This window comes from Halyomorpha halys, unplaced genomic scaffold, assembly GCF_000696795.3.
Source record: "Halyomorpha halys isolate HHAL.00 unplaced genomic scaffold, Hhal_1.1 Scaffold1425.1, whole genome shotgun sequence".
In the NCBI taxonomy this organism is placed as follows: Eukaryota; Metazoa; Arthropoda; class Insecta; order Hemiptera; family Pentatomidae; genus Halyomorpha; species Halyomorpha halys.
The window spans coordinates 86,729-114,039 of record NW_027111611.1 but is presented as its reverse complement, the minus strand read 5'-3'; the positions used below and the strand labels follow the sequence as shown (position 1 = coordinate 114,039).

The 27,311-nt window shown below is 28.3% G+C and overlaps 1 protein-coding gene across 4 annotated transcripts; it reads left to right on the top strand.

The window, feature by feature from the left end:
- The first annotated feature begins 277 nt into the window (after positions 1-277).
- PAN3 (Poly(A) specific ribonuclease subunit PAN3) lies at positions 278-26,193 on the top strand. 4 transcript variants are annotated; one of them, XM_014434776.2, is made up of 14 exons: positions 278-418; positions 486-936; positions 1,089-1,168; positions 1,517-1,612; positions 7,717-7,842; positions 10,656-10,896; positions 12,467-12,622; positions 13,699-13,815; positions 14,507-14,672; positions 17,343-17,565; positions 18,431-18,570; positions 23,284-23,475; positions 24,219-24,381; positions 25,929-26,193. In XM_014434776.2, the coding sequence occupies exons 3-14, from the start codon at positions 1,100-1,102 to the stop codon at positions 26,049-26,051; spliced, it is 1,812 nt and encodes a 603-aa protein (XP_014290262.1). In that variant the 5' UTR covers positions 278-418; positions 486-936; positions 1,089-1,099; the 3' UTR covers positions 26,052-26,193. The 4 variants fall into 4 exon arrangements, with proteins under 4 accessions (XP_014290262.1, XP_014290265.1, XP_014290263.1 ...); XM_014434779.2 differs by lacking the exon at positions 7,717-7,842; XM_014434777.3 differs by lacking the exons at positions 278-418; positions 486-936; positions 1,089-1,168 and adding an exon at positions 1,367-1,435.
- The last annotated feature ends 1,118 nt before the right edge of the window (positions 26,194-27,311 follow it).

Below are 27,311 nucleotides of genomic sequence, written 5' to 3'. Positions count from 1 at the left end.
GAAACTGAGCAACGATGAAATTTTGGACTTAAAAATTCCGTAAATGGAGCACTCAGTAACTTCAGGACAGAAATCACCATTTTCAACTGGAGAATCAACTTCTGGATCCTTAGATCAAACTAAAGTAAAATATTGCAAGATAGAAAGCAAGGACAGTTTCGTTTCTGATACCATCAAGGGAAAAAAGAAATCAAGAAGGAGAACAGTATCTTATAGGAAAAGCAAACCCAGTCCTGTTTTAAAGGTTGATGAAGAGACCAATGCAACTAGCACGAGCGAAAATACCACTAATACCCCAGAAGAGCTAGACTTCTTCAGTCAAACTAGCCATAGCCAGAATGGCAGCAATTCTTCTTTAGGAGATGATAATTGGTTAAATCACATTATCCTTTCACATATTTTAAATACAAAAAAGCTGGCAAGTAAATACAATCTTATATTACAAGTTAGTTGATGAATTGCTAAGATTCAATTTAATGTTTTAGGAGCTGATGGAAAATGAAGAAGTGATTAATGCGTTGACGAATAAAATATGAATAAGGTTTCAATTAAAACAAAATAGAATGTCCAGTAATACTACGAAACAGCTTTGAATTAACAGTTATTGTATATACGATTATCAGAGCGCTCTAGGGACCACAACGCTGAGTTAGTTGTGTTGCCTAATCCAGATGTGTCCCGAGGAACGCCATATGTTGAAGACAAACACCATAACGATTGTATATACTGTTGATTGTGTGTAAACTTTTGTGAATGGTTCTTGCGTGTATGATCTGGTGCATACGCCGCCACGGTCGAACTAAATGAAGCCAGAAAGCTGTTTAACCATTGTTTTATTTGATTTTATCAAAAAAAATTGTTGAATTTTAAACTAGCTATCATGTAGAGAAATAATGTTTATTTTGTTGTTAGTGTTTTATTTGGAAGTTTGCTAAGGTAAGTCTGTTTTCGTCACAAATTAGTGAAATTCAGCTTTTCAGAATAGTGTTAATTAGATCAAAATAAAGTCTTAGCATTTTATAGCTACCTTTAGGCTCTTATTTCCAGTTTATTATGTCTTTTAAACTTTTCATCTAATTATATTGTAGAGACATTATAAATGAAAATGGATCCAATGTTTCATACATACAATGGTGTTCCTCAAGAATCAAAGCTTGCCACCTATATGGTATGACCCTGAATTTTTTTATTTCTAGTATTTGTGTTTGTTTATGTTGTAACATATGTCTTTTATTTTAATTATTAGTAGTATTCCTGTAGGTTCACAAAGTACTTTTGTGTAATTTTTTTTGGTTTATTCTTTAATAGTTGGTTAGTTATTTTTTATGTTACCTTATTAAATTAAAAGTTTAGAAACTTCTCTAAAGTATTAATTAACTGCATGGGTATTATTCTTTATATGGTTGCTAGAGAAGTAATGATTCTGGTATTTTTTGTATGTGATTGTAGAATCATAGTACCTAGTTGATTATTTGTTAGAAAATTTCTTATTCCCGATTTTGTTTTGTAATTTCAGAAAAGGCAAACAGAAGGCCCTCCAATTACAAATTCTTTAAACAAAACTTTATCTAACTTATCATTGAGTGATACACTACCAGTGACCTTAAAGAAGGTATTCTTTCAATTTTATTTTGTAACATTTTCAAAGTATATATAGGCTAGGTTGTGTGGTTATCTTTTTCTCTTCAGATTTGTTTCTCACCATTATTAATTTGTGATGTACTTTTAAAATATAGCTGTTTAGCATATTCTGTACTATTTCAGTTTTATTTGCCATAGTTGTAAATGTATCAATACCTTTGTAAGACTGATTAGTATTATTACCGTTATACCTTTTTAAGACTTCAAGTACTGTTAAGGCTTCGTATAACTCTGATATATAATAATTAACCAAGCTTAGGTTATTATAAATTTCTTTTTCATATGTTTTGATTTATTTGGATAAGCATTTGAATCATGCCGAATCTGTTAAGGTAATTTGAAATATGCTGGGATAGGGTAATTGTTTAGAATATCTACTTCTGACCCGCAACACACCAAAACATGAAAGCAGTAATTAATATTGATCATGTTTATATATTGCTAAGATTAAGTTAATATATTGCTAGGATTAACTGTAAATGTAATTTTAATTATACTGTTGCTCTACTATTGTATTATCGATTTTTAAAAATTTAAGTCTGCTATTTCTGATGTTCCATCCTGAGCTAGATTCAACTGATGTTTTAGGGTTGGGAGTGTCTAAAATTGTAATATTGAATGGATATAATTGATTGAGAGTGTTAAAAATCATGGTCTAATTTTTAATAATTAAATGATTGATATATTAACTGTTGACCACAATCAGGACTTATCTTCTTAACATTAAGATTTCATTTTATTTCCTTCATCATCCTCTAATATCTAGTGATTATGAATATGTTATCCCATCAAAATTCTAACACCTCCTTACCCAATTACAACAATTTGCCTGGAGATACAAAAAACTCCTTTATTTCATTACAAAAATGATAAGGATGTGTTATGTTTTTTATCTCAGTTCCAGTGTCTGTAGCTTATTGGCATGGTACTTAAATGATTTTTATTGGTTTTATATTCTACTAAATTTAAAAAATACATCATTATGACCGAAGAACCATTACCAATTGGTGATTTCATATTTTGGTCTATTGTGGGTATGGGTTTAGAATTTTTAACGACTACCATAGGTAATTGGAAGGTTTCAATTTGATTATTTGAATTTATGTATAAATATTATAGTATTATGATTTATACAGTTTTCTTACTATTATATTACTTGTCAAAACTAATAGCAATCAATATATATTCATCAACCTCTACATGAAGTTTTATATTATATAAATACAAAATCATTTTATAAGAGAAAAAACTTATTATTTCTATATTTTCTTATTTTAACTATTTGATCCTTGGAATGCACCTAGGAAATTACCGAGACTATAATGTAAATTTGATGGAACTAATCAACTTCATTGGCCATAGCAAATACTAGAGAAGATTGTTTTTGTTATTAACATCATTTCAAAAAAAATATATATATGAACACCTAGGATTTTTATTATTATTTGATATGGAGTAGAGATATTAATTAGTAAAATACTAAATGTAACCAAACCTCATTAATTAGTTATCAAGTCTGAATTGGTAAATTTACTATTATATCATCCATTTAGATTGTTTTTTTTTTAGTAATTTGGCAGCTTACATTTAAAAAAATAAATAAAAATACCTACTAGTCTTAAAACTTTGGGTACCGAGAATGGATAACTATGTTAGTAGGTCTAATTAAATCAAATCTAATATTTGGCCATTGATGGGGTTTTGGAGGGAGAAGGGGAAATACATAACAAAGAATCATTCATGGTTTAAGTTTTGAACCTTAGAGTTTTATAAGCCATTTGATTAATTTTTTTTTTACATATTCATTATAACCAATCCAAAGTGACTGACCTTTAAAAATGCAATGTCTATTATTTTGCTTGATCTACTATCCATTTTGTCTGCTGCTAGTATCCTATTGCTTAGGAGTAAGCTTAAGATACTAGTGCTAGCTACTATAATAGCCACTAACATAGATAACCCCTGCTGCTTTCTTTGCAAGCGAGAGGTTTTCCTCATCTTGAAAACCATTGAGATCCTTCATTAAGCAATCTTTCCAGATTTCTGAATTTAGTTTCAGGGTTTCTTATCTTTGTTTAAAATATATACACTTTTGTGGTCCAGCATCTCAAGCTTGAGTATCTTCTCAATTAAAAGCTCAAGATTTACAATTGTTCCAAGTTTTAAACTTATGATATACCATACCTTACTTATTGTTTGTATTCCTTTTATTTAGTATTTATTATTACTTTCACTAATGTCCCTTGAGGACTACTCTTGATAATTTATTGTATTTATATTTATACATTAGTTTTCCAAGAAGTAGTAATCATTAATTTTTGCTACCCATTTATAACCCATGTTATTAGTTATACAATTTAAAAGCGATATAATTTTATTTTAAACATCTTTTTAGTATTATAAAATCCCTAAAACTGGTTGTTAATCTAGCAAAAATTTGCTGGAAATCCAGGACAAAAGCCCATGCATTCATTATTCCAATGGATCCATTATTCAAATTTTCTTCATAAAGTTAGGTATTTGTTTTGGTTTAAGTTAATATATTTCTCTTTCTTTAATTGTTTTTTTATTTATTTGAGATTTAATTTCCTTATAAACTCCACTTAAGCAGGAAGGCCTCTTGTTAATCTATACATTATCAGCCTACTCTAGCTAGAGAGAAAAAGTCATGATTTATTCTGTGATTCTGCCATATGAATTGTATAATAGATGATTAACAAAGATCAGACTAATGTAAATATCACATCTCGCCTCAACTTGTTAAACCAAGACAAATTGAGAGATGGCATTTAAACAGATGATCAGTGTATCAGAAAAATATAAATTTAAACATATATTAAAAACATTATTATGGTTATATATATATATATATATATATATATTACTTTATAACAATAACTAGTCACATATTATGCTTATCGTTTTATGCAATGGTGTAAAGTAACCTACTCTACCTCTTCCACAGTATTGGATATCAGTTTATTTTATTATCGATTACTTTGTCCATTTTATCAAATAAATTTATAGATGTATAGAAAGCTTTCTTTCAGCTAACAAAGCTTTTTTTTTTACAGGAGTTTTTCTTCTACTCCCTTTATTTATTTTACTGAATTATGTTTATAAAAAAAAAATTAAGTCATATGATTAAAAATACATAAATTAAAAAACCTAAGCAGCATTTTTATTTTATGTTTTTTACCACAAAAATGTTTAGAACCTTAATATTCGTATTGAAAATGAAAAACATTTTTGTCCTCAGAATTGAAAATTTCCAATCACACATTGAGGAACAAAATTGGCTCTATGTCTGTAGTGAATCTTTCTGTTAATCCAATTGTTATGAAATTTTGAGCGATTATGTTAGTATTTTGTTGATCCTATATCAGTTTTATTCTTATATTTATTATTATTATATTGCATCCTCTACTTTTGCTTACCTGTGCACAAACATATTTTTCTTGGTCCATCTTTAGTTCTGATACAAATTTGGAGGAAAGTTGGGAATTGATGTCAAGATGATTCAGTATAAATTTTATCTAATGCCATCCTCTACTTTCACTTATCCTTGCAAAAAATAGTTTCCTAATGGCCACACTTATATTTCAATAATGGTATATCCTGTGGATTTTATTCATACTTTAACTTTTACTTGAAATTTAAGAAATTATGTGTGCCCAATTAAAATTAGAAAAATAAATTAAAATCAGCAGAGTAGTAGTAAAGTAGAGGATTCAGACAGTGATTTCTTTTTGTTCTATCACTAATGTTTAGAAATCCTAATAAATTAAAGAACTTATAAGACCTGTAAAAGGCAAATTATGAAGTGGGGAACTTGGGAAGTGGACCAGCATATATTTTAACTCTTTAGGTTCTATACGAAGAGAAGATGGTTGGGGGTGCAGTCAAAATAAAACACAAACAAGTTGATGTAACTTATTTAATCGTGCCGTTTCGGCTAGAGTTTCTACCCTTCATCAGGGCTAAGAACAGAACAAGATAACAATCAATGAATATAGAAAATAAAATATAAACAGAATGACATAAAGTGAATAATTTTACAGAATGGAATTAATAAAATGAAGTGATGAGAGAAGTGGAAAATAAAATGTATTCATAGGTAATTGAATAAGTAGGTAAAATAAAATAAATAAGGAAATAAAATAAAAGTGAAGTTATATAATGAAAAGAAATATGAATATATTAGTTATTAATAATTTAAAAATTAAAATATGGAAAGAAAATATATATAACCTTAATAATTGATAAAGAGGGAAGATATAAGTAAAGTTTAACAAAATAAATGAATAGAGAGAAAAAAAATTATTTTGAAAACAACAATAATGATATATGGTGAACATAGCTAATAACGTGGGTAAGGAAAATTGAGAAATGAAGGGGTGGTAAAATAAATATAGGGAAAAAAGAAATAGAATAAAACGAACCTGTTAGCTTGAAATCTAACCGCCAAGTGGTATTCCGAGAACAGCCAAACTCCGAATTAAAAAAGACACTACAAGAGTGACTTAAGTGTTTTTAAGAGGAAACGTTATGCGTGGGTAAAAAATTTAGGTTCTATAATTTTTTTGGGAAAGATTACCAGTAATTCTTTAGGTTAAAATGCTAGCATATTTCCAATATTGTTCTTTTGTTTGTTACATTCAGAGCAGAATGTAAATTTTATTAAATTGTTATACTTATTTATTTATTTCTTACTGTTGCAAAGAGAAATGTTAAAAGTACTTTTCTGAAAACTGTTAAAATTTGAGTTTGTCATCTGTCAGTTGTTCGGCTCATTTGAAAAATTAATAAATTAAAGTATTACTATTTTGAATAATTTAGATAGAAGTATCTGTTCTCAAGTGAGCGAAGATTAATTTCAATTTAATGTAGATTGGTAAGTGAAAATTGTCCAATGCACACACTGCACCAAACTGGCATCTTTCTCCTAATATACCCTTTCCCCTTATATACCATTTCCCCTAATATACTCTATATAATTTGAATATACCCTTTCTTACTATAATTTGTTAGAGAGCTTCATTATTCCAAGTTCACAAGAATAGGCCAAATCACTTACCCAATAACAACATTTTCATGGAAGTTCGAATGTGCCTCTTTATGGACAGCTGTAGTACTTAAGTGGTAAATCATTCAGGATCTACTCTTCCCTTTGCAGGGTTTCGTTAGGGCTAAAAAAGAAAGCAACCCTTAAACGATGTAAACACAAGTAAAAAAGTAAATGAAAAATTAAAATGGTATATAATGAAACATAAAAATTCAATAAGAATAATAAAAGTTGTATAGTTATTATTAAAGACCACACCTGGACCATTTTCCATTTATTATTACACACAGTCAATCAGTGATCTTCCAGTAATAATATTTTCTTTATGTTTATAGATTGTGAGTTATCATGAATTTTTAGTTAAGTTTATTACATTATTGTTGCTAAAATAATTATCTATTTATTTTTTTTATTGATTGATAAATTATGGTCAAATTTGTATTTAAACATAAGTATAAAAAAATTAAGGTAAGTGACTGTAACATAACTAGTCTCAAAGAGGATAGGTCACAATTATTTTATGATATATTTTGTCTTATCCAATCCATCATATTATGATACCTTCCTTTACAAAATCCTCAATTTCTTTGATTTGGTTTCCATTGTTCCCTCATTCCAAGATAGATCTGAAGTTTAAACATTTTGCCATTGAATATGTTTCAATTCCTATCCTTAAAAAGTTATTTTCTTCATTTCTTTGCTGATAGGCGCATTGCTTCTGTCATGTTTAATATTATTGTTGACTATTGATACATGCAAATCTTATAATAGGTATTGAATTTTATACTGCTTGTTTATTTGTATCTAGTATACATATAACTAATTTCATTTCTGTATACCGTGAAATTTCTCCAGCTTCTCTCTCTGATTGATTAAATATGTCACTGTCAATATGCTGTAAATTGGTAAACATAAATTGTCATTCAGGCGTTGCTTGATTAAATACTTTTATTTAAATATTGTTTGAGGGTTGGTTGTTGGTGTTGAATTAGGTTTGTTCTCTTTTTCAGACAGGAGCTAGTGAATTTATTCCTAGAAGCTCACCTGCTCTTCATTTTTCTAATTCCACATCCCCACTCACAGTTACTGCTCAGTTAAAAAATTCATCACCGACTCCGACAGTTCCTACTTATCAAGTATGTTTTAATATTAGCTTAAGTATATATTTAAGTGCATCACTGTATTTTTAAATATGGTGGTATACTAGCCTCCACATTATTTGTAATATATCATGAATAACATTATTTATATCTAAATATTATAAGTATTTGAAACAATTTAAAATTATAATAAAATAAATTTTTTGTTAAATCTAAAATCTTAAAAGTTTCCTGTACATAATACATTTATGGTTAAGTTAAATGGTTTGATATTTTAATGGAGCTTAGTAAGTGTTGAGTAATAGCACTTGAAACTGACAAACTGATTGTTTCTTATATGTATGATAGAATTTTAGTATAGCTTATTATATTTTTTATAGGCTTCAGGATTTTAACTAATAACTTAGTCACTGATGTTTTTATAATTGTTAATTAATATGAAGAGAATTCTTCTATATACAATAAACTATTCTTAGTGTGATGTTGCTGTATAAGTACCGTAATGACCATTTACCTACAAATGAGCTGCCATTGATTTTGTATTAGACTCACTGATTAAAATTTAAACTATTGACTTTTAAATCCCCATTACCTATTGTCAACCATTTATGCCTGAGTGTTTGCAAAAATTTTATTCGAGATTTTAAATGATATTGGAAAATAATGTGTAATATTTTTTTTTTTTTTTCAATATTTAAATTCATTTCATTTTTGGTATAACTAGAGGTATGCAGTAAAACACCCAACATGTGCATAATTCTGCAGTAAAAGCTCAAATTGTATATAAAACACCGAAATCCTTAAAGAATCAATTCTATTGTTTAATTTATAATATTAATACATTCAAAGCTAACCTAACCTTGTTTGAATCAAATCGGTAAAACATACAAGGCACTTTAAAATTTTTCTTTCTAACAAAATTCTTTTTCTTTTTTTTTTATTTCAACTATAATTTAATATAACATGTTTACGTTAAAACTTACGTTTTAAATTGTGTATTTACATATGAATATACCATTAACTAAAAAACTAATAATAAGTCAATTTAGAAAAGCTTTAAAAAATTTGATTAAACATTTATATGCATTAGGGTGTCCCATAAGATTTGTCCTTTTTTTGATGCAAAATCAATAGAGTATCTGTTGTTTAAGGATGATTTATTGTGTTATATATGAACCACTCTGCTCTATTACCTTCTCTTCCTTCCAGGAAAACTTATTATGACCTCTTTCCAAAGTTGTTGAGACTTAAACTACCTTACTTTATTATTTACACTACAAATTAAATAAGGAAAAAAATAATAAAATGTATATACATTGACATGCATACACATATATCAGTATAATATGGGAAATTCAGTTCAAGTTTTAAATTTTATGCTATATAAATCAAAACTTTGTCCAAAAAGAGTAAAATGTGCAATTTTATACAAATTAAAATTAGCGTTATTTGAATGTTTATTATGATTTGAATTTCTGTCAAGGTTTGATAGAATTTGAAGCTAGGGAAAAAAAGATGCAATTGCATGAAAATCTAATCTCTAGTTATAACTTTTGATTGTTAGTAACAGTAACTGTTGATAACATTAGTTTCTTTTGAAAGTGTTGACCTCAATTAAATGAAAACTATGTTTAACAAAACCTCTATTTGACAAATGTTTTCCCTGAAATTATTTATTTTGGGGTTCTTTTACACTGTAATAAATTAATTATTATTTTCTGTTATGTTTGTTGTGGCATGTTTTTATTGAGTCAAATCAATAATTTAAAAATGTGCATGTCTGATTCGTAACTTAGTCATTCTACACTATCTCTTGTGATGTTAGGTCCCTGGACAACATAGATAAAAATTCTTGTAATTACTGGAAGTTACTCTTCTATATTGGGGTACGTTTGTATAACCAGAAGTATCGTAACTGATCAAAAAAAAAATATATATATTAATATTGTTTTATTATAATATATTTGAATATATTGTAATGGTTGAAAGTATGTTGACTTATACAGTATAAATAATTCAAGGGGTTTTGGAGGATTCGGTCTGGAAAAAAACAAATATGCTGGTACATTAAAAATATTTCATTGTGTGTCAACATTTTAGCCTGAATGGGGTAAGCAATGCACCAACTAAACCTGATTCGCCAATGCACTTTTAATTGCTTGCAATGTCCTTTTAATTAATCCCATTTATCAGTGAAATTATTCAGAAGGGTCGGGTTATTTCATAATATTTTTTAGATTGCTAAAGAATTAACTTTCAGAGAAGTAATCCTTTTGTTGATTGTTTATGTGGTTATAGTAATGATAGCTTAATGTTTTTCTTTACTACCAACTCTCTAGTGAGTGCCTCAGTATTCATGGACAGGTTCTTTATACCAGCTGAATGGAAAGCCTCTTGCATATCTGGAGATAATGCTGCAGCTATAGATTTTTTGGGGGGAGAGAGATATGAATAGCACCTGCTCTGAACCACTCTCTGACAATACTTTTTCCCTTATTTTAAGTTATTAATCTATTTCCAAATATATAAAATTATGTGTATTCTTAATGATATTTTAAGGATTTTTTTTTATTAGGTAATAGAGACCATTAATTTAAAGTCATTAAATTTTAAGTTGCGTATTTTTTTATTTTTTTTATTGTAGAAAGATAGTCTGGAGTGGCGGTCAAGAAAGGTACAAAAATAGCAGAAAACTACTTATTAGTTTCTTTTTATTTATCTGTTCTTTTTATACATTTTTTAACCACTACTCTACAATCCTACAATCAATTACAAAGGATCAGTCATTAATCTTCATATTTTTTTAATGTATTTATTTATCACTTGTTAAAGTGTATTGTTGTTTGAAGGAATACGTAGGAGGAACAACATATTTTTATGCACCTCCTGAGGCTGTTTCTAACGATGAGGAAGTAGTAAGCAATGCAGCTGTCACATTATATCCTGGGACGCCTGCTCACGCTAAGACAGCCATGGCACATCTTGCTCCTAATGCTGATACTTCATATTACATTTCTAATCAATTGAGGTTGGAAATTCAGCATAAGAATAATCTGACTTTAATGCAACCAGATCCTAATTTATGTCCTGGTAAATGGTTATTTCTCTTCATTTCCCTCTATCTATAATATGTAATTGTTTTTGATAATGTAATGTAATGAATCAACGAGCTAAGAGTTTTCTTCACATTTCGTTGTTCAAGGAAAAATAAAAATAACTTTATTACTGTTTAATCTTTTTTTTTCTTTTTTTTTTTTTTAATTGAGGCATAATAGGATTCACAATTACAGCATGTTCCTGGAATTATTTTCTGGCATATTTTTTTGTACAAAGTCCTGTAGAAGATAGTAAAAGATTTAAATCCTTGGTGGTATTGAAATAAGTCAAAATTGACTTCTAAATCTTTATTACATATGTACACATGTACTTCTATGTGGATTATTAATTCAAAAAGACCTAATTCAATTACATAATTTTCACAATGTTTCAAATAAATTTAGATTGTTCAGGTTTTTTTCTTTTTCCTTACTCCTAACAAATTGATTTTGACCCTGAAAAGTACTGTATATGCCATAATATATGATGAGATATTTTTCAAGAACATTTTATCGAAAATAGATACTCGCTTATATTCAGAATTGCTGTATATTCGGGATTTTACCAGGTATTGTGTGGGCTTATTTTATAAAGGCATCTATAAAAAAAAACTTATTATTGAAGAAAGACAATAACGTTTCTATATATTTTTAAAAATTTATTTTAAATAACAGTATATTATTAAAATTTAATTTGTAAAAAGTTTGGTAAAATTTAGTAGTTATTTACATAACAAAATTGGACTTGGCTGGTTTTGTAACCCAGCAATCATCAGAGCAACTATTTTTAACCTTAATTAAATGCGAAATAAATATTAAACAAACCTAACAGCTGCTATATTTAACTTCATAGTTCCATTTAAAAAATTGTGGGTTTTCTAATGTATTGATTAATCATGGTGGGTATTCATTCATCATTTTATCATAACAGGAAATATTCAATAATAAGTGTATTGAGATTTTTTTTGGGGGTGCAAGTGGTGCAAATACTTGACTGTGATTGACTCCAATGGACTTGGCCATGCTTGTAACTAAGCACCTGTGAAGTTAGTTATTTTTGTAAAGAAGTTATGTACTTGGAATGTATTGTTTATGCGTTTCTTTTCTTTTTTTTTTTTTAATGTAAGAGTTTTAGTATTGTAGAGAGGATGAAATCACCTGACAGGAGCAATTTCTATCTTTCTACATACCAAGATTTTTACATATAGAATTTCCTCAATGAACCTTTTTGTTCGATGTATAGAGTGGTTCAACTGTTTAAATAAAAGTGTATTCTATTTTTCAAATCACTTCATACTTAATTTATCATTGCTGTATTTAGCCTGTACATTAAGAATAGTTGAATTTTGTCAAAAATAAACTATGTTTTTATTTGAATTTTTTAAAAAAGTTTGTCATTAGAAATTTATAATGGATAAAACCATCAAGTACAATCTTCTAAACTTCTTAAGATTGTAACAAATTATTTTTTACTTGTTACAAATGTTCATATTATTGGATGAAAGCATATTTTTTTTATTTTCACATATGAAATTTTATTATATATTTCTGTTTTTTTTTTTCAGATCTACCTTTAGAAGTAGACAATTACCATGAACTAGTCCCACTGGAACCTCTACCCGCTGTACCAAAAGCTCATTTAATTATACCATATCAAACCTCTACTTACAAAGCTACTCATATCAAGACTGGTATGAGGTATTGTCTTCGACGGGTACATGGTAATTTATTTTATCTGTTCTACATCTTATTAATAAAATAAATTAGTTAGTGGATTTTAAAATTTCTTCTGATATATAGTAAATATAATATAATCTAGACCATAAGTTAATCATCTGACTTCACAAAATAATCAGGGCTCTGATTAATTTATCAAGATTAGTATTATTAATATATCAAGATTCATTTTAAAATGTCTGGTATCTCATGGTCCTAATAATAATTAGATATTCCTTTTAAAAAAAGCAATCCTTCCCTACTGGACCCGCCCCACTAAGACCCCCAGGGAGGGATGGTTCTATTTCACTTTTAGTACATTACCTTAAAATGGGAAGAGGAAACTTTAAGAGAGTTAAATCGAGCCATATTTAAAAAGCACCTGTAATTGAAAAACATATTTAATTAATTATTATAAAAGATCATACATTTAATGCACTCTGTTTTAAGATATTTTTTTTTTTTAAATTGCAAGTTGGTGGCTGTATATTGTTTTATTATAAATTCTTAAAAAAAAAAAAATTAATCATTTCAAAATATTGTCGAGGTCAGGTTTTGTCGACCGAGATTAATATTTTTATTTCTTAAGAAACATGACTTTGTTAACTCTTATGGTAAAATAATTTCGAATTAAATTTATTGGGCTTCTAAATAAATTATATTTCCAGTTTTGTCTCCCTATGGTGTATTATCATATAACTTTTTGTAACCCAATAATGCCTGGTAATTATCAACCAATTAATAATGAAGTTATTTTAGTGAACCTACTTCTATAGCTATGAAGTTGTCTTTATTATTATTTCCTAAATAGATCAACATTTGTAGTTACTATTCCATTTCTGTAAATATTAGTGTGATGTGAAGCCTTTCTAAATAACGCAAACAGAATTTTTTTTAATCAGATTATTTAGTTCCTAAAATAACTGCATTCAAACTATCAACATCTTCAGGGACCATAGAGATGCTATAGTTAAAATTTGGTAATGATTGGTTCAATAGTTTTAGTTATAAGTGTTTATTTTACATGCATAATGTGATATCCAATGGTTGTTTGACGACTCTAAAAAATGAAATATTACAGGTTTCAGATTGGCCAATTCGAAATGTATGGTATTAGTCGATATGTGGAAAAAATTAAATCATTCCAACATAGTTCAGCTGCGTGAAGTTTTCACAACAAAGGCCTTTGGTGACCAGTGTAAGTATTTGAGAAAGTAACAATATTGTTCATTTTAGTTTTAATATTATTCATGTACCATTACAAGTAATATTTTTATAGATTAATATTTCATTGAATAACTTAAAAGATTTTAAGCATAAAGCACCAATGTTTTGTTACAGTATGATACTCTATGAAAATTTAGCCATAATCTGTTGTACATTGTTACCAGAATGGCTTATGAAATAGTTTGCTAAGATTTTGTTTGTTGAAAATTCCTCTGCTAGACTGAGAAATCGTTCTTTTCATTTGTATTGTATCATTCAAATACCTTTTGATCCTCGATTTCCCTTAATATTAATGGCTTGTGAGAACTTATATCGAGCTATTAGATCTTTTGTTTCATATTTTCAAACTGTTTGGAATTTTGTAAATTTACTGGTTTGATGATTTTTAATGAGTCCTGCTTATACTGTTAATTTTATTCATTCATCCCTATGTTCTGAACACAGAATGTTTTAATAGATTTTGATGTTTGTGGAATTAATTTATTTCAGCTTGAGTATTGTTCTACTAGTTCTTTTATCCTTTAATGTCTCGTTTACATTTTTATGGTATTAATTATATATTAAAATACAGTGGTTGTCTGGTGAATAAGGTAGCTATTTATTATGGCATGTCAACGATTTGTTATAGATAAATTTCATGAGGTCTTTTACTAATGTTATAGCCATGGTGTTTGTTTATGACTATCATCCAGACTCTGAAACTCTTTTGGCTCGTCACTTTTCATCCCCTGAAGCAGTAAATGGATATACAGATTCATTTTCGTCTAATCCCAATGCACCCAGACCTTATTCTCATAGCAAAAATTCTCTTCTCAGGCAACAGCACACGTAAGTGCAATTTATAAAATAGTATGATTCTTTAGTTATGGTAGTATATTATCAATAATAGCATGACAAATCTAATTAAATATTATATATTTAGTAATGTTAATCAATGGTTTACTATAACCTATTTAATTTACATGAACATTTTTATTATGAAAGTAAGATGAATTACTATTGTTTGACCTATAATGATTTGTTTTATCTATAGTAATTTGTAGTATAAGTAAAATATTTGTAGACTGATAATGAGTAAAAAATTCATTACCTCATATTTTCTGTGTATCTATCAACTTATTCTTCCAGTTTTCCTAGTTATCTTTTATCAAAATTTTATTAATTTTTTTCTAAGGATATGGTTTAGTTTTTAATGAATAAACAATATTCTCTCATTTTCTTTTTCCTTACCTTGCCTGAGCTTCTTCAAAAGTAGTTTTTGAAGACTTGGAACTCTTCATCTGTTTATATCCTTATTCTTGAGTAGACCTATTTTTATGCTGTGTTTTTAAGTTATTAAAGTTAAAATAATTGCTCTAAATTTGATTAATTCCCTAAGAAATGTGTTTACACTTACAAAATTAATTATACATGCACTATCATAATTATGTATACTTATAAAATTATAGTGGCACTTTAATTGGTCCATCCATATTTATAATGAATAAAACTTTTTTTTAAGGTTCTATGAATACATCTTGGAAGATCTCCCTTCCTCTATATATAAAGTCTTAAAAAAGTGACCATCATTGATTTAAAACATGTTTCATACCATCTGACTTAATACATACTTCTAGAATTCTTGAATGCTTTGAGCTCGAAACTAACAGATAAGAAAGAATTAATAAATATATAAAAGTAATAGATTCAGGATCGGCACCTAAGATTTTATTGTTGGACCTTTAAATTCCTATAAGCATTGAAGTGGGCCTGTAGTCTGTGAATGTGTACAAATATTATAATGGCAGTGTGGAAAAGTGAGCTAACTGTGTTTAGGTTTACAGTTATGCTTATTTATATCAAGAATGTCATTAAAGTATTTTTGGACAGGGCCTCATTCTAATCTCTCGTTCTAATTTTTCACAAAGCTTTGGTTTTTGATAGATTCTTTTAAAATAGGATTAATTTATTTTTAAAATCTCAGAGAAGATATTAAGTTGAGTTAAGTCAACATAGATTATTGATTTTGCTTATTTTCCATTGATGAAAAATCCTCTATTAAACTATTCATGTATTCATGAATTTATTCTTAAAATGCCTTATAGGCTATGAAGAGCAGAGCAAACAATTTTTCTTCTAAGTAATATATAGACTTAAAAGAAAAATTGTTTGCTGTCTAAGCCTTCTAAGTAATATATGGACTTAGATGGCGGGACTGGACAAAACATGTTACAATTTCAACAGTAGAATAGAAAAAATCTTTTGTTACCAATTATTTTTTAGAAGAGGTAAAAAGAATTTGGTTTTTAACTTAATTACTTGAAGCTTTCATATAGCTTGCCAGGTCGAACTGTTTTGTTTAGTGTTCAATGTAAGATCTGAAGGCCCCGGTTGTTAAGTTTTTCCTCTATGGGTTTTCTTATGTGGATGCTCTGTCCTTAACAATGTAGTCAGTATTAGAAGTTTTGTGATGTATTTTGTCATTTGGTTAGCCTTAATAAATTATTTACTAAACATGTTTTAGCCCAGTCTTCCCTGAATCCTGATGCTGTTTTTAGATAGTCTATTTCAGAAGGGGTTTTGAAAGTAGAAAAAAAAATTATACAAATTAAAGTGATGTATTGAAATAAAGAAAATAATTATGTCAGGGAAGTAGGCTGAAAATGTATACAATAGTTAGTTGTTAGTTAATTTTAAAAATGAAATTGTAAATCTTATTTCTGAGATGATTTGAAAATGAAACTGAATCTTATTTCGTATAAATGGGAGATCACAGTCCTGCTGTGAGATGTGCACTGGTTGAAAATCATGCAGAGCTTTACTTGTGAGTGTCATAAACCCAAAACTGAGATGGGTTCCCTGAGATGTCCCGCTATGCTATGAAGAAGATATGTGGCCACCTCTGAGCTGCATGGTTCTTATATCAAATTTAGAATTGTTTGTCATGCCGGATGTTGCTTTTACAAAGGTTTGAAACTTAGGTGTGTCATCCTATCAAGTCAGCAGGTCAGAACTGGCTGGGTATTAGCCTCAGGTGGGGGTCCCCACCGTGCTTGATAAGTTGAGCCTGGGCCTGTTGGTCTTTATACCAGATTGGGTTTCCTGGTCCTCAGGACTATAGATTTATCTCTCTGTCTCAGTGCTTTCACAAAATAATAATACTTAATGCTTATGAACTGAACTAAGGGTTTACATTTATAAGGATTGATACTTTGCAGAGACCTAAAGAAAAAAATCATTGAATCTTTTGAGTTTGCCTAAATGAATTTAAATTGAATGATTTCTCTTTTTCTTCAATATCTTACATTAATTTTATTCATATTCAGAATAAAGTAGTTCTGTTTTCATAACTTGAATAAAAATATAAAAGTGTTTTATTTTGTTGGTACGTGAATTCTATTAGTTAGGTGATAAATTTAATCAGCTATTGTTGATAATATATCCCTTAATTAATAGAATCACATACTTGTAACTGTGTGTTAGCTCAGTTAGTTGATGATTGTTCCGGAACGGTGGTAGGAGCAGTATGCTTCCTGAGACTACTATCTGGTCGTACGTGATCCAGCTGACAGGGGCTTTGGCTGTTGTTCATGCTGCGAATTTAGCTGTTCGAGTGATAGATCCGTCTAAAGTACTACTCACTGGAAGATTGAGGTTGCAGCTATCTTCAACTGGTATACTTGATCTTCTGACGTTTGATTCGTCCTCTAACAACCCTCTGTCACTCATACCACATTACCAGGTATTTTATTTCTATATAATTGGTATTATTGTTAAAACTGTTTCAACTAGTGTTTTTTTATAATTGGACTTAAATATTCATTAAAATTTAAGTATAGGGTGTTGGAATGAAAAATGAGGATTTCTTATAAGTTTGTAATGGACAGCTGTTTTTGTTTCTTAGATTTTGGTAAGTTTGTTAACAAGTATTATAATTATTTAGTAAAATGTGTTGTCTAACCTGTTTAATAATTTTTAAACAGAAGGTTTAGTGCTTAATATTGTTCATTCAAAGTGGTGTAAAACTCATCATTAGTTATCAGTGGTGGATCTAGTAATTTTCTGAGGGTTGCGCACCTGGGTGCCTGATGAAATGCCTACAACTAAGTAAAGGATAGTTGACTCCCCCACTACTCATAAATATATAAAATATTTTCTATTGTTAAAGTGGCCTGTTTTCATGGTCCTCTTTTAAAACTAAGTTCAGACAGGACCGCTGGACCGACCCCTGGTAGTAGTAGATGTGCTGTAGGAAAATTTGCAATTCCATTGGAACGTGTAACTGGTAAAAAATGTAGATATAATTAAATATATGTTAAATAACTTAAATTTTGAAATACAGTTTATTTTTCTGTTAAGGAAATGATAATAAAAGTGCTTGTTATATATGTATTAGGAAGCCGTTTTCAAGAAAACAATTTTTTTCACCATCCAGGAGGAGGGGATTCCACGCCCTAAAAAGATAATTCTATTTTATTTCTGAGTTTCTTATAATATATATTTATATTTTTTTCTCACTTTTGCACTTATTTGAATAAAATTAATGCAAGTATGTATAATTAATTTTAGTAACAAATTGTTTAGTTGATAATACATATTATTTGCAGCAAGAAGATTTAACAGCTTTGGGAAAGCTTATTCTTGCATTGGCCTGCCGTTCTCTGATAGCTGTTCAAAGGGACAACCTACAGACGTCACTGGATCTCATGTCAAGAACGTATAGTGCTGACCTAAGGAATGTTATATTGTGAGTAGTTTACTTTTTATTTTAGGCTCTTCCATAATTTTTACTTTTACTAATTATTGGTTGACCTGTATCTTTTGTTATTAACAATTTTTTTAGGTTTATTACTTCTGTAGTCAGTTCTTCAGTTGACCTTTACTTTTTGTTATTAACAGTTTTCTTAGGTTTATTTCTTCTCCAGTCAGTCCGTAACTAAGTTTGTTTAATATTTTTATTAAGTACAGTGGACTCCTGTTATAATGTGATCAGTTACATCACGGATTTAGATAAAATATGGATTTGTTAATATCCTGTTTAATTTAAAAATTGTGATGAAATAATATTGAGCTGAAGGATTTGTGGTTTAGTACAGGGTAAGGAAGTACTGCTTCAAGACCTATGGTTGTGGAAGGATATAAGGATGATACTTATAATTCACCTTATATCTTTTTTAATAATAAATCCTATATCATACTACAATAAATAAAATAAACCCTCTTGAGATGGAGTGGTGGGTTGGTTTGTATTTCAATAAGCTCGGTGGTGTCCAAAAACTCATATTTCATCACTTCTCTTCCATCTTCAAAATTCTGAGTCTCTGCAATTATAACTTTGAACTATTGTCTTTTGATGAACTTTCTTAGTTATTTTCAGTTAATTTTTATGATAAAAGACTTACTTGATTCTTCATTAATTAAATTAATAATTATTTCTAGACTGGTTCAGATTACAATTGCAATAAATTGATTGTTTTTTAATTGTATGTTCTTATAGGTTAAGGAATTAAATTAAAGGAAGTAAATGTGCTATACAAATAATTTAGCGTGTTCTAACCTCAAATGATTTTTACTTTTCATATCTCCGTGTTTCTTCGTTTTACTGATGATAATAAAATACACTCCCTTTTATATTTCTTTATTACCAGATCTAGATGGGAGGATTGCGTTAAGACTGATTTAGTAGATTGGGGTGGGGTTTATTGGGAGAGTCAAAGGATAGATGTGTGTAGAGAACAATTGGTGGTATCAGCATCAAACCTTTGGATCCACCAAGCTTTCATTATTATTATTAATTCCATATCGGCCTGTTGGGTTTTACATGGTTATTATAACAAATTTTCTTGTAATAAACTAAAAATAGGTCCACTGTACTGCAATGTGTGTAGCATTTAACTATCTATTTGGATTGATAAATTATTGTGTTTGTATATATATATATTTGAACAATAGGATATATTCAATGAAAAATTAACATGCTATTTATTTAGTAAAATACACATATATGTACAGTAATCCCATAACATTTTCATGACAGCTGTTCATTTGCAGACAGTTTTGAACTATCATCATTCACATGTACCTAACTTGGTTATTAACTAATTTTTAAAATATATATTTATTATACTAAATTGACATATTCAGACAATTATTAGTACTATCTGCAAATAATGGATTGCATACAATTTTGTTCATTTTAAGTTATGTTTTTCAAATCCATTTTTTCTCACTTTCTTTGACTTGAAATCCATGAAATTTTAGTTAACCAACTAATCATCGATGCAAAAATAAGTAAAATCCAAAGGAAGTTCTGGTAAAAATTATTGTTAAAATTTTTGGTCTCATATTATACAAAAGAGAAAACAAGATTTGGTGCATACATCGCACAACTTACACTTACCAATCTACTTAAAGTTAAAATTAATCCTTAAATCCTTTAATAAGTGGAAGTAAAAAAAAGATTTAAATAATTATTTTAGATGTAGAACAGCGTAACTTGTTTATCATATTAGAGGTTTTGACTATTTTGATTTGTAATGGTGTTGATAAATTTATTAGATTTTAAGAGGATATGTGTTATAGGATGGTCTTTACTTACAACCGATAATCTTAAAAAAAAAAAAAATAAGGTAAAACTTTTTTTTTCTGTAAGCATTCTTATTGTTTAGTTTCAATTTAAATTTTTTATTGCAGGTAAACAATTTTTTTTAAAGTTATTAGAAAAGTCTTAAAACTTAATTATAAAACATTCGTAATGATGCTTTATGTGTGATTAGTCAACTTTTAAAGGAAAACTGAAGCAGCATTCTATTCTTCTCCTTCACTGTAGTGTGTGTATTAAACGGTTTGTTCAGCCAATCTGAAATCACGAAATATTTCCCGACTTCATCAAGAAAATAAACTTTTTCTATATTTTAATAAATAAAGTTAATTAAATATTTAGATTACTTCAAATTAATTTTTAACAAGATTTTAATATATTTTTTATTTAAAGCAAAGTTTTACAGAACCCTTACCCATTCTTTAGTCAGGAAGATTACATTGAGATTTTTGACCCCATGAATCTTTAGGGATTATTGTATTTACTTCGTGAATTACTGGGATGTATATAAGTTTTATTTCATTACTTTTTTTTAAGCTTAAGTGTTTTATAAGTTGCAAAGTATTTTATTAATAAATAGCATCAGATTTAGTTGTTTCATGTGTAATCCTAGTAAAGAAATAAATTCAGGTATGGTTTGGGATCAACCAAGAAAAATATTACTACTTTTTCTTCTACCTCAATGTTCCTGTTTTTCTCATTTCATATATTTATGATATAAGGGGAGCAAAACTTAAAAAATAAAATAAAATATTTCTAAATAATGGAAGATCGATGATTGATGCTGTGTGATAATAAAAGGAAGATAGTCCGAGTGCAGTCAGATAAAATCTCAAATACTCCTAATTTATTATGAGCCAATATTTCGCCCAATGTTGCTGGGCTTTATCAGGGCTAAAAAAAAATACAAACACGTATAAAAAATAAATGTCTATTAAGAATTTAAAAAATAAATAAAAACTGCACAGTGAAGCTTAAAATAAAATAAGAATTAACAAAAGGTTTTAGATAATTAAGGAAAACTGAAAGAAAAACAGATAAAAAAGAAATATAAAATACAGGCATTCAAGAGATGGGAAAAGGGAATAAGAGTAAAATCAACTAATTAATATAATAAGAGTAAAATACTCGTTATTTCCCTTTTCCAGCTTTTGTATACCTGTATTTTTATATTTCTTTTTTGTCTGTTATTTCCGTTTTCTTTAATTGTCTAAAACTTTTTGTTATTATTTAATTTTAAGCTTCACTGTACAAGTTTTATTTATTTTTTTTTTTTTTATTAAATTCTCAATTGACATTGTTCATTTATTTCTACCCCATTTAAGTGTTAGTATCTTTTTTTAGCCATGATGAAGGCCTGTAACGTGGGGTGAAAGGTTGGTTCACAATAAATAGTTTTATCGACTATTTGAGTTTTTCTTTGACCACGTCTGGTCTATCTTCGTTTTATTTCTGAATAAATTGTTCATAAAGCCTTTGCATCCAGTATTATTTGTTTTAGTGGTCATTAAAGAAAGCAGGGCATGAAATTGTTACTAATTCCTATTTTATTTTAAAATATTTATTCAGTTGTGTGTTTCAAATACAGTACTACTAAATCATCTTCATTGATCTCAAGTATCCTTTTTTGTATAATCTTCATTTCTAAGAAGGGTCAGTATAGTTTGGACTCACTCCCCCTTTGGTTAGCATTTATTTCTTAGTGGTCGCATAAAATGATTCCCTTTTTCTGGTTTGGATTGGACTTAAAGTCACTATTCGTGACAAGCTAAGAGAACATAATAGACCTACTTGTCAGATCAATTTCTATCAATATTAGTACAATTACAAGTAGGTACAACTCCCTTCTTATAAATGAAAATATCCCATGAGGGTATCATATTTTGCATAAAATATTAAATTAAATATGTTCAAAATATTTACATGCAACTACAAAGATTACTACTGGAACCTTACTAATGGAAATAAATGTTTACTAGCTTCTAAAGGGATTTTAATTTGTCAGTCAAACTTATTAGGACTCACCTAACATTCTTATCAATACTGAATTAGAGAAGAGAAGACTAAGAAAAGAGTGAATTTTGTTATGGCTATTGATTTTGAAAAAATATGTATATATAATAACTGTAAAAAAATAAAAACAATGTGAGCAATGATTATGATGATTACTCTGACCATCCTTTTTCTTTAAAAGTTAATATCTCAAATAATTACGTATAAAGAGTAAAGCTATTGAATTTATAGACATTGTTCTTATAAAAATAATTTATTAATAATATCCTCTAAAAAAAATGCTCAAAATAGTTGATAATTAAAATTTGATCTAGTAAAATTAAACATTATAACAACATTACAAGACAATTAAAAAAAATACAATGAAATCCAAAAACATATTAACCTAGAGATTAATTATTCATGAAAGCAAAATAGTTAAACCATAACAGAATTTTTTCAAGATGGTAATAATAATAAAAAATTACATATGTTGTATTTAACATGACAAGAACAGGGCCTTGATGTAAGGTAAAAAATAGACATTTTAAAAAAATGCAATATGTACTGGTACTGACAAAAGAAATGAAAATTTTTTTTTAGGAATATGATCATGTTGTATAAATTAGTCCTGTAAATGAACACTCAAAAAGAGGTTACTCCAAGAAATGGAAGGTAGTGTAACAGACGTAGTGTTAATAATTTAGAGATAATAATTCTACATCACAAAATGACAAAGGAAAGAAAACTTAAATATTAATTACTTTTTTGTTAATTACCTCTATGGTTTACATTCCTGTTAATAATAAATTGAACTGTAATAAGAAAGAAACATTAAAAAATAAAACTATATTTTTTTAATTGTAGGTACCTTCTTACCACAAAGCAGGTTAGAAGTGTTGTGGACCTTATGCCAATGATTGGAGCGAGATATTATTCACAATTGGATACAGTTCAGTATCATAACGATATTCTTCAGAGTGAACTTGCTAAGGAAATGGAAAATGGCCGTATCTGCCGACTTCTAGTTAAGCTGGGAACTATTAATGAGAGGCCAGAGTTAGTATATCTCCCAGTTTTCTTTTTATTTTCAAGATTGTTTTATTTTATTTTTCTTCAAACACAATAAAAGTTATTGGCCCAATATTATCGAAGATACACACAATTTTTATATTGGACTTTAAACCCAATTAGGAAAGTCACGTGAGTAGATATACCAGATATTGTATTTTTGGTTATTTACTAACATAATAAATTTATTCGATAAGTTTAAGTGTTTCCCTGGATTGTAATGCAGCAAAATTTCATCCCTCATGGATTTTTATTCCAATAAGTAGCCTTTGCTAGATCAATGAGAGTTCCATAATAGTCAATATTAACCGTCATAATAGTGGTCTCCTTCAATAAGACGACTAATACCTTTAATATATGATTTTCTTTCAAACTTATCCTCAGTCGGCAAATTGTTGAACTCATATTGCTGTCATTTTCATCCTTCAGAGAATGATGAAATTGAGAGAATGAAACACTTTTGACGGTGTTAACTGTAAAAGATTGTTTTAATTAAACTGCACACAATCTGCAAAATATTGGCAAGATGGATGCCTTATCACATCTAAAACTTTATTATTAAGTGTTACAAAGCTGGATTACTCCCTTCTTACTTTCATAGATCTCTACTGTTCTACCTAGATCTAAGTTACCCCACTCTTTTGTTGGGTTGCCAGCTCAACATTCTCGTTTATATTTGAATTATGATATGTAATTATATGGTTTATATTGATATTTAAAATAATTTTAAGGTTAAATATGGATCCTTCATGGTCTGAAACTGGAGATAGGTACATGCTCAAACTCTTTCGAGATCATATTTTTCATCAGGTCACTGAAGATGGTCGGCCATTTTTGGATATGGCACATGTAATTCATTGCCTCAATAAACTTGATGCTGGTACTCATGAAAAGGTAAAATATATATATATTTTTTAATTGGTTATATAATACATACAATATTCTTCAGGAATTAATTTTATTTCAGAGCTTTTATGAAGAGACAATATCAAAACTTGTTAATTGATAAAATTACATTGAAGCCAAGCAGTATATTTTAATTAATTATTTTATTAAATTACAGTAAAAATTAATATTTTTTCTTTGCAAATTAGGTGTTATGTCAACTTTTGGTTATTTTGTAATCATTTGTAACATATAACTGAAATCTGACTTTAACTGAAATAATTGATTTGTACCTAATTACCAAATTTGTTTTCAGTGTGAATTCCTTGTCAAAATTAGGGTAAAACCTCATTTTTATATCTCTTATGTGTTTATAATATGGAAAGTTTAAAAGATTAATTAATTTGTAATCATCTCACTTAATATGGTATTTAATAAATATTCAATAATTTCTTGAAGAATAATTTCAAAATTGATGGATTAAGATAAATCCCATCACCTTTAACCTTCATTGCAAACCTATGACTTCCTACCTACATTATCTTTTAATAATACTCCTACTCTACTTATTCCAGTTGAACAGATCCACTACCTAGGATTATATCCGGACAAATGACCAACTTGTTACGGTTGTATTAGCTAAATCAAACACTGGCGATATCTATGTAGATAACGGGGTGATGTTGAGTAGGGCAACCATATGAGTGGAGGGAGATAGCAGGACAGTGACCGGCGAGGGACCAAGGAAAGCAGGTGTGGATTGCTACTTTCTTCAGTGTGTTCTGGATCATGTGAGTTGGCAGGTGTCATCTTTATACTTCTGGGGAAGGTGAGGCAGCAGCCGAAAAGGAGACATCGAACTAATCTTTTTTCTAAATTTTTATTTTATGTTTTTTTTTTTATGTGTGTGTGTAAGAGTTTAATTTAGTTAATCAGGTTGAGCTAGGACAGCAAAGTTAAGGTGAAGTCAACCTATAAGTTTTGTTGATTTTACTGTTGTTTATTTTTAATTGGTAAGATATTTTTTTTTTTTCCTTTTCCATTCTGTGCATTTATTTCTTTTTATTATTAAACCTTTGTTCATAGAATTCAGTTATTATTTCCTATGCATATACTTTTAATTTACTAGTGTTTTTTGTTGTTCACTTGATATTACTATAATTCCACAGGTGGGAAGGTATCACCCCTATTTCCTGATGTATTACAGCCAGTGGTCATAGTCCAGTAATTGTCCATTCTGTGGTATATTGCAGATATATTGGGGTTTTCGGTATTATTCCTGGGTTTTCGTTATTTCCAAGGAAAAATAACATTGTGCCTAATGAGCGATTGATTCTTTATTTATTTACTCCCTTTTTCGATTATATCTGCTACATTAATTCACCACCTTCTCCACTGAGTGGTAATCAAAGTTTTACTGTATAACCATAACTGTTTTATATATATATATATATATATATATATATATATTTGTTTTATATTTTGTACTTAATGCAATTTTCACTAATTAAAATTTTATTTTCAAATAATCATCAAATAAACTTTTTTTATTACAGGTCTGCCTAATGTCAAGAGACGAACAAAGTGTCCTCGTGGTCACATATGCAGAGCTAAAAGCCTGTTTAGACCAGTCATTTGCTGAGATTGTTGCAAGTACTCACAAAAGCTCTCTTGAGTAAGAGATTAATAGGTCACAAATAAACTATTAATAATTTTTAATCCCAACTGTTTTGGAGGATTTGGAATAAGATAATCATTGCATTCCAAGAACATTTCCTCTTGTAAGTGCTAAAAAAAAAAAAAAAGAAAAAAGAAACATAACACATAATGAAAGAAATACTTGATTTTAATGTGATTTTGAGTACTTACTTATTTTATTTATTTTCAATTGTGTTGTTTTAATTCTAAGATATAATTTTTAAAATGTGTTCTCCCTTTGTTGGAAATAATTGCATTTTAGGAATTTAAAGTATTTGATGGTCGCAGAGGACAGTAATGAGGTTTAGTGAAAGCCAATGACAATAACGTTGATCATGGCCTAAGTGATTGTTTATGTGCTTTTGTTTACAACTGACATTGGTGCTTTGACCCGGGGCTCTACTAGCTGCTGAAGTTGTTCTGGACGACTGCTAACCAACCTAATTTTAGATTGTTTATTTAAAATTTTGTTCTGGTCATCAGCTTATTACATATCTTATTGAAATTTTAGTACAACAAATTATTGTTAATTTCTTTTTCTCTTTTAGTTTATTGCTTTAAGTTGGCGGAAGCAACTTAACTAGGTGTATAAAATTAATAATAGATTACTTTATTTAGTTTTTGAATTTGCTGGTTGTGAAGTCATAAATAAAGGAACATTTGTTAAAAATTGTAAAAATATTATTTATGGAAGTCTAAGTAAGAAAGTACTATTATTTTTTATATTTGAACAAAATTATTAGATAAGAAATCGTTTAAATTTGAAATGATATATTTCTATTCTATGTGTAATAAAGTTTAATTTGAAGATATTCCATCCGATTAAGGCTGCAGTGTTTTTTTAAATGTTTTCTTCTTTTGAGCATAAATAGATTGTCATATTTTTTGGTGCTTTTCTCGCTGTATGGTTTCATTTATTGTGTATATTCGTACCTATGTGATTTTAAATGTGGCACAAAAATGTAATAAAACTTTTAATTTAATATCTTGTAAAAAGGTGAAACTTTGTACTGTAATTTTGTTCTTATTGAAAATTTTCATTTTCTATCAATTTGGACTTCTATATTGGTTAAGGAGAGCTGTTTTATTTTTAAAACTTCCTTTTATACATTCCTTTCTTTGATGAATGGAGCTGAATGTCATTGTTTTATTATTGATAATTATTAAGACTTGAAAGGGTAATAATTTTGAGCTTAATATGTTATACCTAAATATTCCTACAGTTGTATTTGTATGATGAA